At 43.1% G+C, this 12,872-nt stretch overlaps 2 protein-coding genes across 2 annotated transcripts; one reads left to right on the forward strand and one right to left on the reverse strand.

The window, feature by feature from the left end:
* lrrc8ab (leucine rich repeat containing 8 VRAC subunit Ab) lies at window positions 1-2,938 on the reverse strand (the record flags this gene model as incomplete). Its single annotated transcript, XM_083644490.1, has 2 exons — window positions 1-276; window positions 827-2,938. 2 exons carry the CDS (start codon window positions 2,936-2,938, stop codon window positions 1-3), a joined length of 2,388 nt encoding a protein of 795 aa, XP_083500616.1.
* A 3,833-nt stretch (window positions 2,939-6,771) lies between these two features.
* hscb (HscB mitochondrial iron-sulfur cluster cochaperone) lies at window positions 6,772-12,195 on the forward strand. Its single transcript, XM_083644000.1, has 6 exons — window positions 6,772-7,075; window positions 7,339-7,435; window positions 10,087-10,176; window positions 10,352-10,496; window positions 11,889-11,936; window positions 12,060-12,195. Exons 1-6 carry the CDS (start codon window positions 6,786-6,788, stop codon window positions 12,152-12,154), a joined length of 765 nt encoding a protein of 254 aa, XP_083500126.1. The 5' UTR covers window positions 6,772-6,785; the 3' UTR covers window positions 12,155-12,195.
* Window positions 12,196-12,872: the final 677 nt, after the last annotated feature.

A 12,872-nucleotide genomic window follows, 5' to 3' on the forward strand; every position in this document is an offset into this window, starting at 1 on the left:
TTAGGCCTGCTCCTTCTCAACCTTCCACAATTGCTCCTTGACCTCCGTGGGCAAGGTGTTGAAGAGGTCCTCCTCCACCACAAGGCCAGTTCTCTTCAGCTGTCTGCACTCGCCTAGCTCCACCGGCAGACACTCCAGATGGTTGCCCCTCAGCTCTAGCTGGGTAAGCCCGGTCAGCTCTCCAAAGCGTGAGGGCAGAGACTGCAGGCAATTGTTCCCCAGGTTCAGAGTGTGAAGCTTCTTGCACTGGAACAGCTCATTCGGCAGGGTCTCAATCTTGATTTGAGAATGGGGGGAGGGTTTGGAGGTGGTGGACATTAAGATTGTCAGTTTCAAAACATTGCAGCATCAAACATTTTGCATGTAAACCACAAATTATTCAATCTCAAATATACAATTAACTATAAATATTAGGGATGCACCGATCCACATTTTTTCACTTCCGATACCTGAATTTGGATATCTGCCGATACCGATATTATTCCGATACCGATATTTTTCTTGAATATACAGTATAGGCAAAGATTTGGCCAATTAAAGATTTTTTTTAAATATACCTTGCAAAAAGCAGACAAAATTAAGATACAAGGCAAAGAAGGATACTATTATACATGGGCAAATTACGGCCAGTGCGGCCCGCGCTGGAATTGAAAAAAGAAAATCCCCCCAAATCCGATTTGTGAATGTCAGTGTCAGTATCGGCACCCGATACCGATATTGGATCGGTCCCATCCCTAATAAATATCATAAAATGCATATTACATTAGGTTTATGGTCCCAAAATCACAATTTGGCAGTGCAAAAACAGTGAATATAAAGTACTCACTCCATTGGCTGTGACTGCCAGGTACTGGAGATTCTGGAGGAAACCGATGTCTGTTGGAATATAGGTTAGGTTGTTATGGCTCAGGTCCAGGAAGCGCAGCTTGCGGCAGTAGAACAACTGACTGGGGATCTTCTCAATCTTGTTCCTGTTCAGGTACAGCCTCTCCAGGTTGGTCAGTGTGCCAATCTGGATGGGAATGTAGGCAATTTGGTTGTACCAGAGCTTAAGGCAGACCAGCCGGTGAAGGTGCTGGAAGCTGATGATCTCTTCAATGGTCTTCAGGTTGTTGTCCTTCAAATCAATCTCCTGCAGGTTGTGCAAGCTGAAGATTGAGTGTGGGATGCGTTCCAGATCACAGCGAATGAGCTCCAATTCAGTCATGTTCACCATCTTCTTCAGGCTGTTGAGCACCATCAGCTTGGTGCCTTCGTTATTGATGGAGAGCTTCTGGAGGTGCATGCCCACGTCGGTCACCACCTGAGGTAGCTTGGTGAGATTGCTCTTCAGACGAAGAACTTTGAGCCTCTTGAGCTCCCGGAGGCCATCGATGACAATGTAGCGGTTGTTCTCCGCACTTAGGTTCCCTGTCAGGTGGAGCTCGCTCAGGTTTTTCAAGCTGTAGATCCATAAGGGAATCTCTTTGATGTCAGTGAATTTGATGTGCAGAGACTTTAAGTTCTCACGCAGAAAAGCCAATGCCGGAGCTTCAATTTTGGCCGGCGTATGGTAGAGCCACATCTCCCGCAGGTTGGCCAGCTGGGCGATAATCGGCGGGATTGTGATATCAGGGATAAGCTCCAGTTTTAGGACCTCCAGCTCAATCAGTTCAAAAACTGTGTCGGGGATGCCACTCAGCATAAAAAGGTGCAGCTCCAGCTTCTCCTGGGAGTTCTTGGTAATCCTCTGCCTCAGCTTGTCCAGTGTCCACTCGTTGTTGAGGTTGAGCTGCCGCAGCTTATTTTCACTGACTTCTGAGAGGAACACAGCAAAGCGTTTGGAATACAGCGGGTCGTATTGATCGATCATGTGCAACATGAATGCAAAGTCATTCTTCACGTCGGGTATGTCGCTGTAGCGACTCTCTTCCCGTATTGACTCAAAGGAGTACTTCTTCAGAGAGCGTCGCAGCATCCAGCAAAGGGTGTACATGCAGATCAACCCGTACACTACTACCAAGCTAATGTAAAAGCAGGCCAGGATTTTAAAAAGCGTAGCCAATGGATGAGCACAACGGTACATGCTGTAACCGGTGAGACTTTCTATATCTACGCTACAGTCGACACTGAATTGAATATTGTGCACGTAATACCCTGTATAGCAGATGATCAAAATAAATTTGATGACTTTGATGATAGTCTGGCGAATGTACAGTCTGTACACAATGTCTCCTTCTTCCACGTGTATGCGGAATTTCTTCACTTTTTCAAACAGAGCTTTTGCCTGTTCGCCCTCTTTCTTGTCCAGGACCCCCGTTTCTGTTCTATCTACGATGCCCTGCTCAAGGCGCAACTTTGTCCTTTGGAGCATAGGAACGCTCGCCTCAACATCCTCACTGATAACAGACGCCTTGTGGTCCATTGAGCCGTTCATTTTCATGGGTTTTGGATCACTCTCCTCCACCACTGTCTCAGACAGTGCTCTGGTGGTCCAGGGGGAGTCAAAGCATTTGAGCAGGATGGAGACAAAGTGCTCTAGTTTAGAACTAGTCCGAGGGAACTTGAACCAAAAGTTGCTGCAAGCTAGGAAAATGAGGGTGTGGAGTAATACTAGGTAGGGGAAGTACTTGGCAAACCAGTGCAGTCGGTTCTCATAGCACACCGCGTCCACGTAGTTGTACTGGTGCCGGTCCAGGTCGTACTGGATCCCTTTGGGCTCCAAAACCAGTGACGCTGAGAGGGTGGCATTGAAGTACCTCCTGCAGGTCTGATTGACCACCCATTTGCAGGGCAGGCAGATCATCTTGTCCTGGGTGACCTGCAGCGTTCCCCCAAACACAGAGATCATAAGCATAACAATGGAGATGTAGTCGGTGAACACATCCCACCATGGCTTCAGGATGCGGTACGCTGGCTGTGTGTCGACAAAGTACCGCAGCTCCGTGATGGGGATCATGGTTTACCTAGTAAGAAAGAGTGGAGGACATAATCATTATCTGTTAGAGTGATACACTGTCATATATAACCTTAATAATATATATACCATAATAGTATAACCTTATCAAAATCAGAGCTCTGGTATTCTACAAATAGGAAAAAGCGGCTTTCCCTCAATGCTTGTATAGACTTTTCAAGCACCATTGCCTACTACAAAGCTGACAAGTCAAGACTACAATGCTAGTTAACATACAAGGTCATGCATCAGAACCTTTCAGGTGGTTAATTTGAAGTCTGCCAGCAATAATGAAATAGAGCCTCCCACTTGCTGTGACAGAATTTCTGATTGACTTCATTGGCTACTAGGGGTGTCACAATATATCGTCCCACGAAATTTCGCGATAGTAAAACGTCACGATATGTATCGTTGAGATGAAATCTCATATCGTGAAAAAAAAAAAAAATTTTTTTTTTTTTTTTTTTCAAAAGTAGACAAAGAAACGTCTTTGTTTGTTGAAGTTCAATGTGTGGAAAGTAGTTCAGTTGAACAAGTCTCTGAAGAGACACATGAGAAGTTATACAGGAGAGAAACCATTCAATTGAGTTTCTGGCAAAACTGTTTACTTGACAGGAAAAACTGAAGATGCATAAAAAATAGACTAAGAAAAGTCTTGTTGTTTGAGTTTGAAGAAAAACTGAAGATGCATAATGAGAATTTATACTGCTGAGAAACCTTTTAGTTCAAAGTAAATCTAAGTGACGGTGTAACTCATTCTATTTCAAGATAAGCCTTATCTCCAATCTCATGTTTTTTCTAGTTGTTATTGTAATAACAATTTCCCACAACAGCATGTTTTGTATTTGTGCATTTCAAATAAAATACTACTTTTCCAGTCATATATTGTCATTATTCAAGTTTAAAAAAATATTGTTAAAATCGTATCGTATCGTATCGTTATCGTGAACCCAGTATCGTGATACGTATCGTATCGTGAACTGAGTGTATCGTGACACCCCTATTGGCTACCACTGTTATTGATTTTACCATTGTTTAATAGGTACAATTAATCTTGCTCCGATGGGGTGTCCGTAGTATCATGGCAAACAAACTATTCATAAACAACAAAGTCAATGTGTCTACATTTATAATCCAGTCTTTTCAAGAATTAATAGGTGAATAAACGAATAATTAATAGGTGGTCCAACTAGAAAATCACAAACATTAGACAACGAGTTAGTTGGCCAAGGAACGGATACAGGCTCAAAGACTTAAAAAGTAAATAAATACATAGACAGAACAATTGTTGCCATCCAAATAAAACCATTTGAGATTGGGGTCGTCAGATAAAACCCATAAGAAAATCTATAACCCTGATTTTCAGGCGTAAGACAGCCTGTAACAACGCATTATGTAATAATAATGCATTGTGTAATAACACGACAAAATGTAATACATTTTCACTTAATTATGTAATGACACCCGCATTTTGTATTAAATGATTACATATTGCCGTGGTTATTACAAAATAACCATCATAATAAAAAGTGCAACTCCTGTATTTTGTAATAACAACCGCAATAAGTAAAAATCCATTACAAAATGCGGGAAAATGTAATATGTATTGTGTTCAGGCTATTTATTACAAAATGTGGCAGATTGTTACAAAAATGCGGGTGTTATTACATAATGAAGTGAAAATGTATTACATTTTGTTGTCATTACATAATGCAGTGTTGTCACAAAATGCGTTATTACACAGCCTAATTAGGAATAATTGTGCTTGTATGTATCCAGCCTAAAACATCTACACACTGGGCACACAGGCAGCAGGATGCAGTTGCCTGAATTTACTACTCAAAGTTGTTAGCTCAAAGTTGTTAGCTCACAATATAAACAAAACTGGAAAAAGTAGACATGAATAACACAATTTGAACAGTGTATGGGTATTTAAAAATGTGCCTATTGCATGTGAATATTGTTCTACTTACAAATCAGGAGTGAAGCACAATAACTAAGACATACACAATTACTCCTTTGCTGCTGCTACTGTACATCAGTGCAAGAGAAAACCCCTCCAGTGGCAGCCTTGCGTGACTGTGACACACCCTAAGCTACACGAATAGAAAGCTACAGAAGTCACTCTTCTAAAGAAGATGTTCCGTTTTGGCTTGTTCAGCCCAAACAACGCAGCGGCCAGAGGAGCCACCTTGCTCCCCTGCTCTCTATTCTTAGCCATTTCCGTTAATAATACCCAGAGTATTGTCTGTGGGGGCCTTGAGAAGCACCTCCCTCGACCTTCATGAGGAGATCCTGTTTACCTTACAGGAGCTGCTGTCTCCAACCAGTGTCTCTCTGGAATACTCTACCGTCACCTTTTGCACCCCGCCCCCCCTCCCCCTAATCACACACACACACACACACACACACACACACACACAAACACACACACAATAAGAGTCCGGAGCTGGCATTCATCGCCGCTTGTTCTCTGTTAGGAAGACTGACTTTTTCCTGTGGAGACAAGGAGTCTGACGCCTTAGTTTGACCCCTGGCCTACTATTATACATTACACATATTTAGACTGTCCCAAATTAAGAACATTTTTTTGCACACATTTGCAACTGCTCTAATGCAGCAGCTTGTACTTGGGTCAGATTGGGTAGGTTATCTAGCTGCACTAACTTTAAAATACTCACCAGTTTGGAGGTGTTATCTATGTGCCTGATGCTGTCCCTGGTGGACATTCCACTTTGTGTGGATCCAAAAATCTTCATGGGCCCTTGCCTCTCTCATGGCCATGGGGTTGAGTGGGGAATCTGAAAAATACACGTGGAAATCAAAGCGTGGGTTCAGCAGTTGTTTTTATCATGCTCGGTGGTGAGGTGACATAACTTGGGCAGCAGCAAATGCCAACGAAAGCACATGTTCAAACAATAGTGAATTTCTCATTGTCACTGAGTTGTCTTTTTTAATCCAACATTTGTCGGTGGACAATATGCATCTTTATGTGAAGAGTAATGTTACACAGTACTGTGCCTGTGCTGGTGTCATGTCATGTCAGCTGGCTGTGCGACACCGCTACGTTAGCTTGGGGCGTCTTTGTCAGCTGGCTAGGTAACTGAGCTATTTTCGACGCTAATTTACCAAGTTATCTGCTGCTTCACGCTCGGTGACAAATTTACCTATGATCAATTGAACGTCGTGTAACGCGTTATCTGTGATGTGCTGTCATCATGTTATGATAGCCAGTTGACAGCTAACAGTTAGCTAGCTAGTTAGCAGCGCACCAACCACATACAAGACCAGTTGGTTGCTGACAGTGGTTGCTAACCAAGCTAGGCTAGCGTTAGCTAGTATTAAGCTAGCTTCACATTATAGCAACCCCCGGCTTTTCAGCTCCATGAACTTTGCACACTGGCAAACGCTGAGATTATCAAGGGTACATAAGATCAATACAAATTAGCCAAGTCATCCAACTCACTGCGTTAGGTAACGTTAGGCTGTGCCTGTGATCAAATCCGACGTTACATCAATATCAATGCTTGACAAATGTTGTTCGCTATAGCTAGTAGCAGCTGAGCTCACTGGCTAGCTGTTGTTTGACGAGTCGACTTTCCAGCAGCTCTGGACTCCCCGCCAGGGCGACTGGTGGCGCTGTGACGGTGCGCCTCGTTTAACCAACGTAGAAGAAGAATCAGCATTTCCTCCTCCTGTTACATCCATGGTTCATGTCAGAGGAGGGATATCTTATGTTTTGATTGAGTATACGAGACAAAACTCGTATTTTTTCCTGTTCAATATGTTGCCATTGAACAGTTTGCGCATTATTTGCACATCACGGGGTTGGCAGCCTTCACAGTGGTTGATGACGAGCCGACAATGCTTATCTAAAGCTGTTACATATGCGACAACATGCAAGTCTACCCCATTCTCCAAGGAGGACATGGGGCACAGCAAAGTGAACTTGAGTCGGCGGAGAGAGGTACTATACAAGACTGGTGTCAGTTCATTACGGAATTATTGTACGGCCCAAGTCAAACTGAACTGTTGGAACTGCAAGCAAGCTCTTGACGCAGCACCTGCCTTCTTCTGCAGTTCGTGCAAAGTAGTTCAACCCCCAGATGAGGGGGTATCACACTTCCAGATCATGGATTGGTGAGCGATGTCTAGTATTCCCTATTGTATTCTTTATTATTCACTCATCATGTACAGCAATGCCTTACATGTGGTATGAATTGAATACCACAATGTAGTACATTGAAGATATATTCTGTTTTGTAACTGCTTGTACACAGATATATTACTTCGCATTAAATATTGCCTAAAAAACTCCAAGTAGCTCCCCATTTTTTCACTATGAATTGAATAAAGCCAGCTCCATTTCATTTCTACCACGACTGGTTCCTTTATCTTCACAGTGAACGCTCATTCACACTGGACCCGCAGACGCTGCAGAGAAGATACCTGCAGCTCCAGCGGTCACTGCATCCAGACAACTTCAGCCAGAAAACTGGGGTATGTATGATATGAGAGATCTTTCTGCTGCTGAGGGGAATGTGCATAGGGATGGGTTGAGGCTGTCATGTCTATCAGTACAGGTGTCAGTGGGTGTGTGCACAAAACAAGCATGCAGCATTTTAGCAATGGGCTTATGAAATTTCTTGGAATATTTTTGTTGATCATTTTGGAAATAAATTGTCAGCCAGCCCCAATCTTTCCATGTACGCCCTGCAAGCTGCTCAAGTACCCAGGGGTACATGTAACCCTGGTTGGGAATCACTGCTTTATATTATAGCAAAGGAAACCAAAGAGATGAGAGAGGGAACTATCTACCGTTGGTGAGTCCAGCTTTCTCTGGACAGAGTGCTGCTCGCCTCACTGCTGTTTGGGAGACAGTTTGTATGTCTCTTGCTCTTACATTTCGATCCATCATGCATCATGCATCCATGCAATCTTCAATACAAATCAGCGTGATGTGATGACAGCACAGAACTTACTTCCAGGTGTATCACTTTGTGGTGTTGCAGCAGAAACTAGTGTGTCTGTGAAATAAAGCTGAAAAGCTGTGTCAAGCAAACGCTGCTATCTCAAAAGCTATCATGGCATTGCTTATATTTTGACACCGTGAGAGAGCAGACAGAAGTAGCTGAAGGGTTTGATGTATAATATATGTACGTGGTGTTAAAGTTGCGTGAACTGTCACAGTTTCAAAATGTGTGAGGTTAGTAAAAAAGTGCAGCCTGGAAAGTCAGGTAGGGTGAATTGTGACAACACAATCAAGGCTGGCTCTATAGGATCCCATTATAGATGTTGAAGAAAGTATCAAATTTAAACTTCAAAATGTACAAGAGATGTCCAAAAGCGGAATTAAAGTGATAATAAAGTACTAAAAGTGCTGTTAGAGTGGTTTGACCATGAGCTGCTGCTTAAAATGAACTATACAATCTGTTTGTTTACAAACATTCTGAGTCATCCTCTAAAAAATCTTTGAATGATCATGCTGTTGTTTGATAACCATGAAAAGGTAACGTCAAATTATTTATACCATGTGTGTATTTCACATAAATTATTAGAACACAGAAAAAGCAACCATAATATTGATTTATTATTTTGAAATTAGGGTTTTTGCACTTTTTGCATCGCAATCCTTATCTATAGAGTAACTCACAGAAGGAAACTACCAGAGTTGTCTCAAAGAATCTGTACGAAGTTGGAGGATATTATAGGTTATTTTATGAGGAGGTAAATGGTTGACAAAGTGTTCGCATTACCCAGTTTCCCCCTGTGGATCGTTAAAGTTAATCGAATGGCATTTTAGAAGAATAAGCAGCATGAGTACCAGGAAGAAGTGTCGTGCATCGCACATAATTAATTCTGTGTACACTCAGGTGGAAAAGCACAACAAAGAAGTGTCATGACGTGATATGAAAGGCAAACTCAAATTCTGCAGCTAGCCTAAATGGTTTCTTTCCTCCCCCACAACCTGTCCAATATTGTACGGACTCTGTTTTATTTATCAGCACCTCTGGCCATTTTTCTTAATTAGACATCTTCTAGCCTCGGGGGTCTTCATCATATATACAAAAAACTCATTACTTATACAAGGCTACAAGGCAGTCACCTACTGCATTGCTTGTTATTACAGAAACAGCTCTACACAACAGCCCCATGGGCCACAGCTTGACACTATTGATTTCCACAAGAGCTGACAGACCTGACAGCCACAAAATGTACTCGATCTGCCAACTATTTCCAAGATATTTTCCTGTTCCTCCCCACCTCATTTCCCCACATCCACCGTGTCAGACTTACACCTGCATCCCTCTCCCCATATCTACTGTGTCAGACTTGCAACTTCCTGTTCCTCCCCACCTCATTTCCCCACATCTACCCTGTCAGACTTGCAACTTCCTGTTCCTCCCCACCTCATTTCCCCACATCTACCCTGTCAGACTGACAACTTCCTGTTCCTCCCCACCTCATTTCCCCACATCTACCCTGTCAGACTTGCAACTTCCTGTTCCTCCCCACCTCATTTCCCCACATCTACCCTGTCAGACTGACAACTTCCTGTTCCTCCCCACCTCATTTCCCCACATCTACCCTGTCAGACTTGCAACTTCCTGTTCCTCCCCACCTCATTTCCCCACATCTACCGTGTCAGACTGACAACTTCCTGTTCCTCCCCACCTCATTTCCCCACATCTACCGTGTCAGACTGACAACTTCCTGTTCCTCCCCACCTTATTTCCCCACATCTACCGTGTCAGACTTGCAACTTCCTGTTCCTCCCCACCTTATTTCCCCACATCTACCGTGTCAGACTTACACCTGCATCCCTTGAAGGGTCCAAGAATGCTCCACTACAAAAAAGTGCCTGTATCTGTCATATGCTTAATTATCAATAAGCCTAAGATTTGGCGGTGTGCAAATTGAGTCACGTTTCAAGTATAGATTGCGATGGCAAGGTGTGAGATAACTGACGTAATTCCCTTTACGGTACTCACATTTGTGGCAACTTGTGATTTTTTTTGAAAGGCGTATGCAAATTATATTGGCCAATAAATGTTTATAGTATAGATTTCTCTATATAAATGGGTATGCAACTATGCATTGAAGCTGCTGTCATTAGTGGTATGGTAAACTGACTGAATCTTCTTTTGCAGAAAGAACAGGAGTATTCAGAAAACCAGTCGGCTCTTGTCAACAAAGCATATACGACTCTGCTCAAGCCTTTGAGTCGTGGTCTTTACATGGTGAGTTTGAAAGTCCCTGACTCAATGTATAGAATGTGTCATTTCCATAGGTGGAAGCTCTTTCTTTTTGGATCACTTATTTTGGAGAAGCATCCTCGCCATCTCTAATGCAAGAGAGTAGCGAAATGTATTGAAAGGTGTAGGTCGGCTTGGTGAACTTCAGCGTATGTTTCAGTTGGAGCTGGAGGGGATGCGTATAGATGAGGACGCAGGCTCTGCGGCTGATGCACACTTTCTAATGGAGGTCATGGAGATCAATGAATCGCTTGACGAAGCACAGACCCCAGAAGAAGCCAATCAAATTGGCCAGAACACAAAAGGTAAAAAAAAGACTGTTAGCCGTTCAGTATTTGAATGAAATTCCGATTTGATTTGAATGATTTGAATCCTTGTCATAAAGTAGTACAGGTGCAAAAGAAACTGCACCCAGTTAGTGGGTGCTGACACATTAGAAGACAGTTGTACAATGGACACATTAGGTCAGGGGTGTCCAAACTTTTTTGAATGGGGGCCAGATTAGATAATGGGAAAATGCCGGGGGGCCCGGCTGCTTCTCACATCATATGGGTTATAAATAAAATAAAATAAACAATCACATACAAACGTACTCTAAAGATTTTGTTTACCATCTGAAAACATTTAGTTCTGCATGTGCTGTTCCTACTTGGTGCTTGTACAAACTGTATGATCGTGCTGTCATCGTTAGGTGAAGGGGGAAAATGCGAATTGAACTTGGACAGCTACCTCTTTTTTATCTTATATCTATGTATGCCCGATCCTGGAAGAGCACCTGATTTTTACTTTGCCATTTTATATTGATGTCTCCTTGACCCAATGCAGCACTCCCAATTGTATCTTTGCGAATTGAACTTGCTTGATCAACCAATACCGTGTGGAGGGTCACATACAGTATAGTATATTTTGAGAGACAAGACGAGGGCCACTTAAAATCAGTCCGCGGGCCGCAATTGGCCCCAGGGCCGGACTTTGGACATGCCTGCATTAGGTGCAGGACAAAACCGAGCTGACATAGTGCAGATCAGATGAGCTGTATGGCATCATGGACACACAGAGCTGACATAGTGCAGATCAGATGAGCTGTATGGCATCATGGACACACAGAGCTGACATAGTGCAGATCAGATGAGCTGTATGGCATCATGGACACACAGGAGGTGACATAGTGCAGATCAGATGAGCTGTATGGCATCATGGACACACAGAGCTGACATAGTGCAGATCAGATGAAGCTGTATGGCATCATGGACACACAGAGCTGACATAGTGCAGATCAGATGAGCTGTATGGCATCACGGACACACCGGAGGTCAACTTTCAGAGCTGCTTAAGAATTGTTCCAGTGCATCAGAATGGGCCTAATTGGTACCGGTTGAGGTGAAAAGCACAGCAAGGTTTATAAATAGCAAAAGATCCATAAATGAAAACAATGCACATCTATCTATGCGTTTGTGTCTCCCATTTTGTAAACCGAACAAATACCCTTGTGCTGCTGGGTGACACGCACATCAAACTCACCCCGTGTTAACACTATAGGCATGTTTGTTTGTTGTTTTTTTTCCATGTCAAATCAAGCAATTACGTTCTCAGGGGCAAGTGTGCTTTTGAGGTTCAGGAGGGAAAACACGCACCGCCATGTTCTACGGCTTGTTAACAGCATGCAGACTTGTAACGTTTCTCCCTCTTACTTGCAGTGAAGCTGACAGACTTGACGGAGCAACTAGACGCTGCCCTTCGTAAAGGTATTATACCCAGACATTGCACTCTATTTTTGTTGTCAGTCTATTGTGAAGCTTTCCTTCAAGTCGCCGAGTGAAACATTTCATTGAAACTGTCTTTTGCATACTTTTGATCTTGATTTTTAGGAGAGCTTCAAGCCGCCAAAGCACTGCTTGCCCAAATGAAATACTTTGCCACCATTGGAGAGAAAGTGAAGGGAAAACTTTCTCAGTTCATGTGAACTTGAGCTGAGAAGTTTTCTTCCCCTTTGTTGCACTTTTTGATATTTTCAGCCACTTGACACACTTTTACAGAAGCTATAGACAAGTTTCCTGGGCACTTCCGGTTTGCTTCCGGACTCGGCCGCGATATGTCTGTCTCTTCCGGAATACAGAGAAGCGTAACGTACTAGCGTAGTAGCCATAGCGACCGCCGGAAAAATGCAAACTTGGGATCATTTCTCCGAGTCTCCTGTCTAACGAAAGAGTGTCTATCCCGCACCCGTTGACAGTGGACACGTGGGAAGATAATATGTGTAAATGGCCGAACGTAACTACAGGCAGGATTATAGCGTATTTTGAGGAATCAATGGCGGTGGACGGCAACGCAACGAACAATCTCAAAAGCTCCGAAGCGTACCAATATCTCCACAGCGACAAAGTAGGTCGGGTATGTTGTAACGCTATGTATTTCATCAAATTACCCACAGGCAGGCTATCTCCCGTTGTGAATGAATATTACTGCTATTATTCCAGTGTTGTCATTAAGAGGCCGATTTCGCAGCAAGAATATTTAATTGGTCGGCACGTCGTTCTCGGTAAGGACGCTTTCGTTATTGAAACAGACAACACAGATGCATGCTCCTACTGTAGCCTATCTATCTGCATTTGCAGACACTCATGAACCCATATCTTCTGGACATTGCCTTGATGAAAAAACAACGTTGCGTTAGCTAAAAG

The sequence above is a fragment of the Poromitra crassiceps genome, assembly GCF_964638095.1.
Source record: "Poromitra crassiceps genome assembly, chromosome: 10".
In the NCBI taxonomy this organism is placed as follows: Eukaryota; Metazoa; Chordata; class Actinopteri; order Beryciformes; family Melamphaidae; genus Poromitra; species Poromitra crassiceps.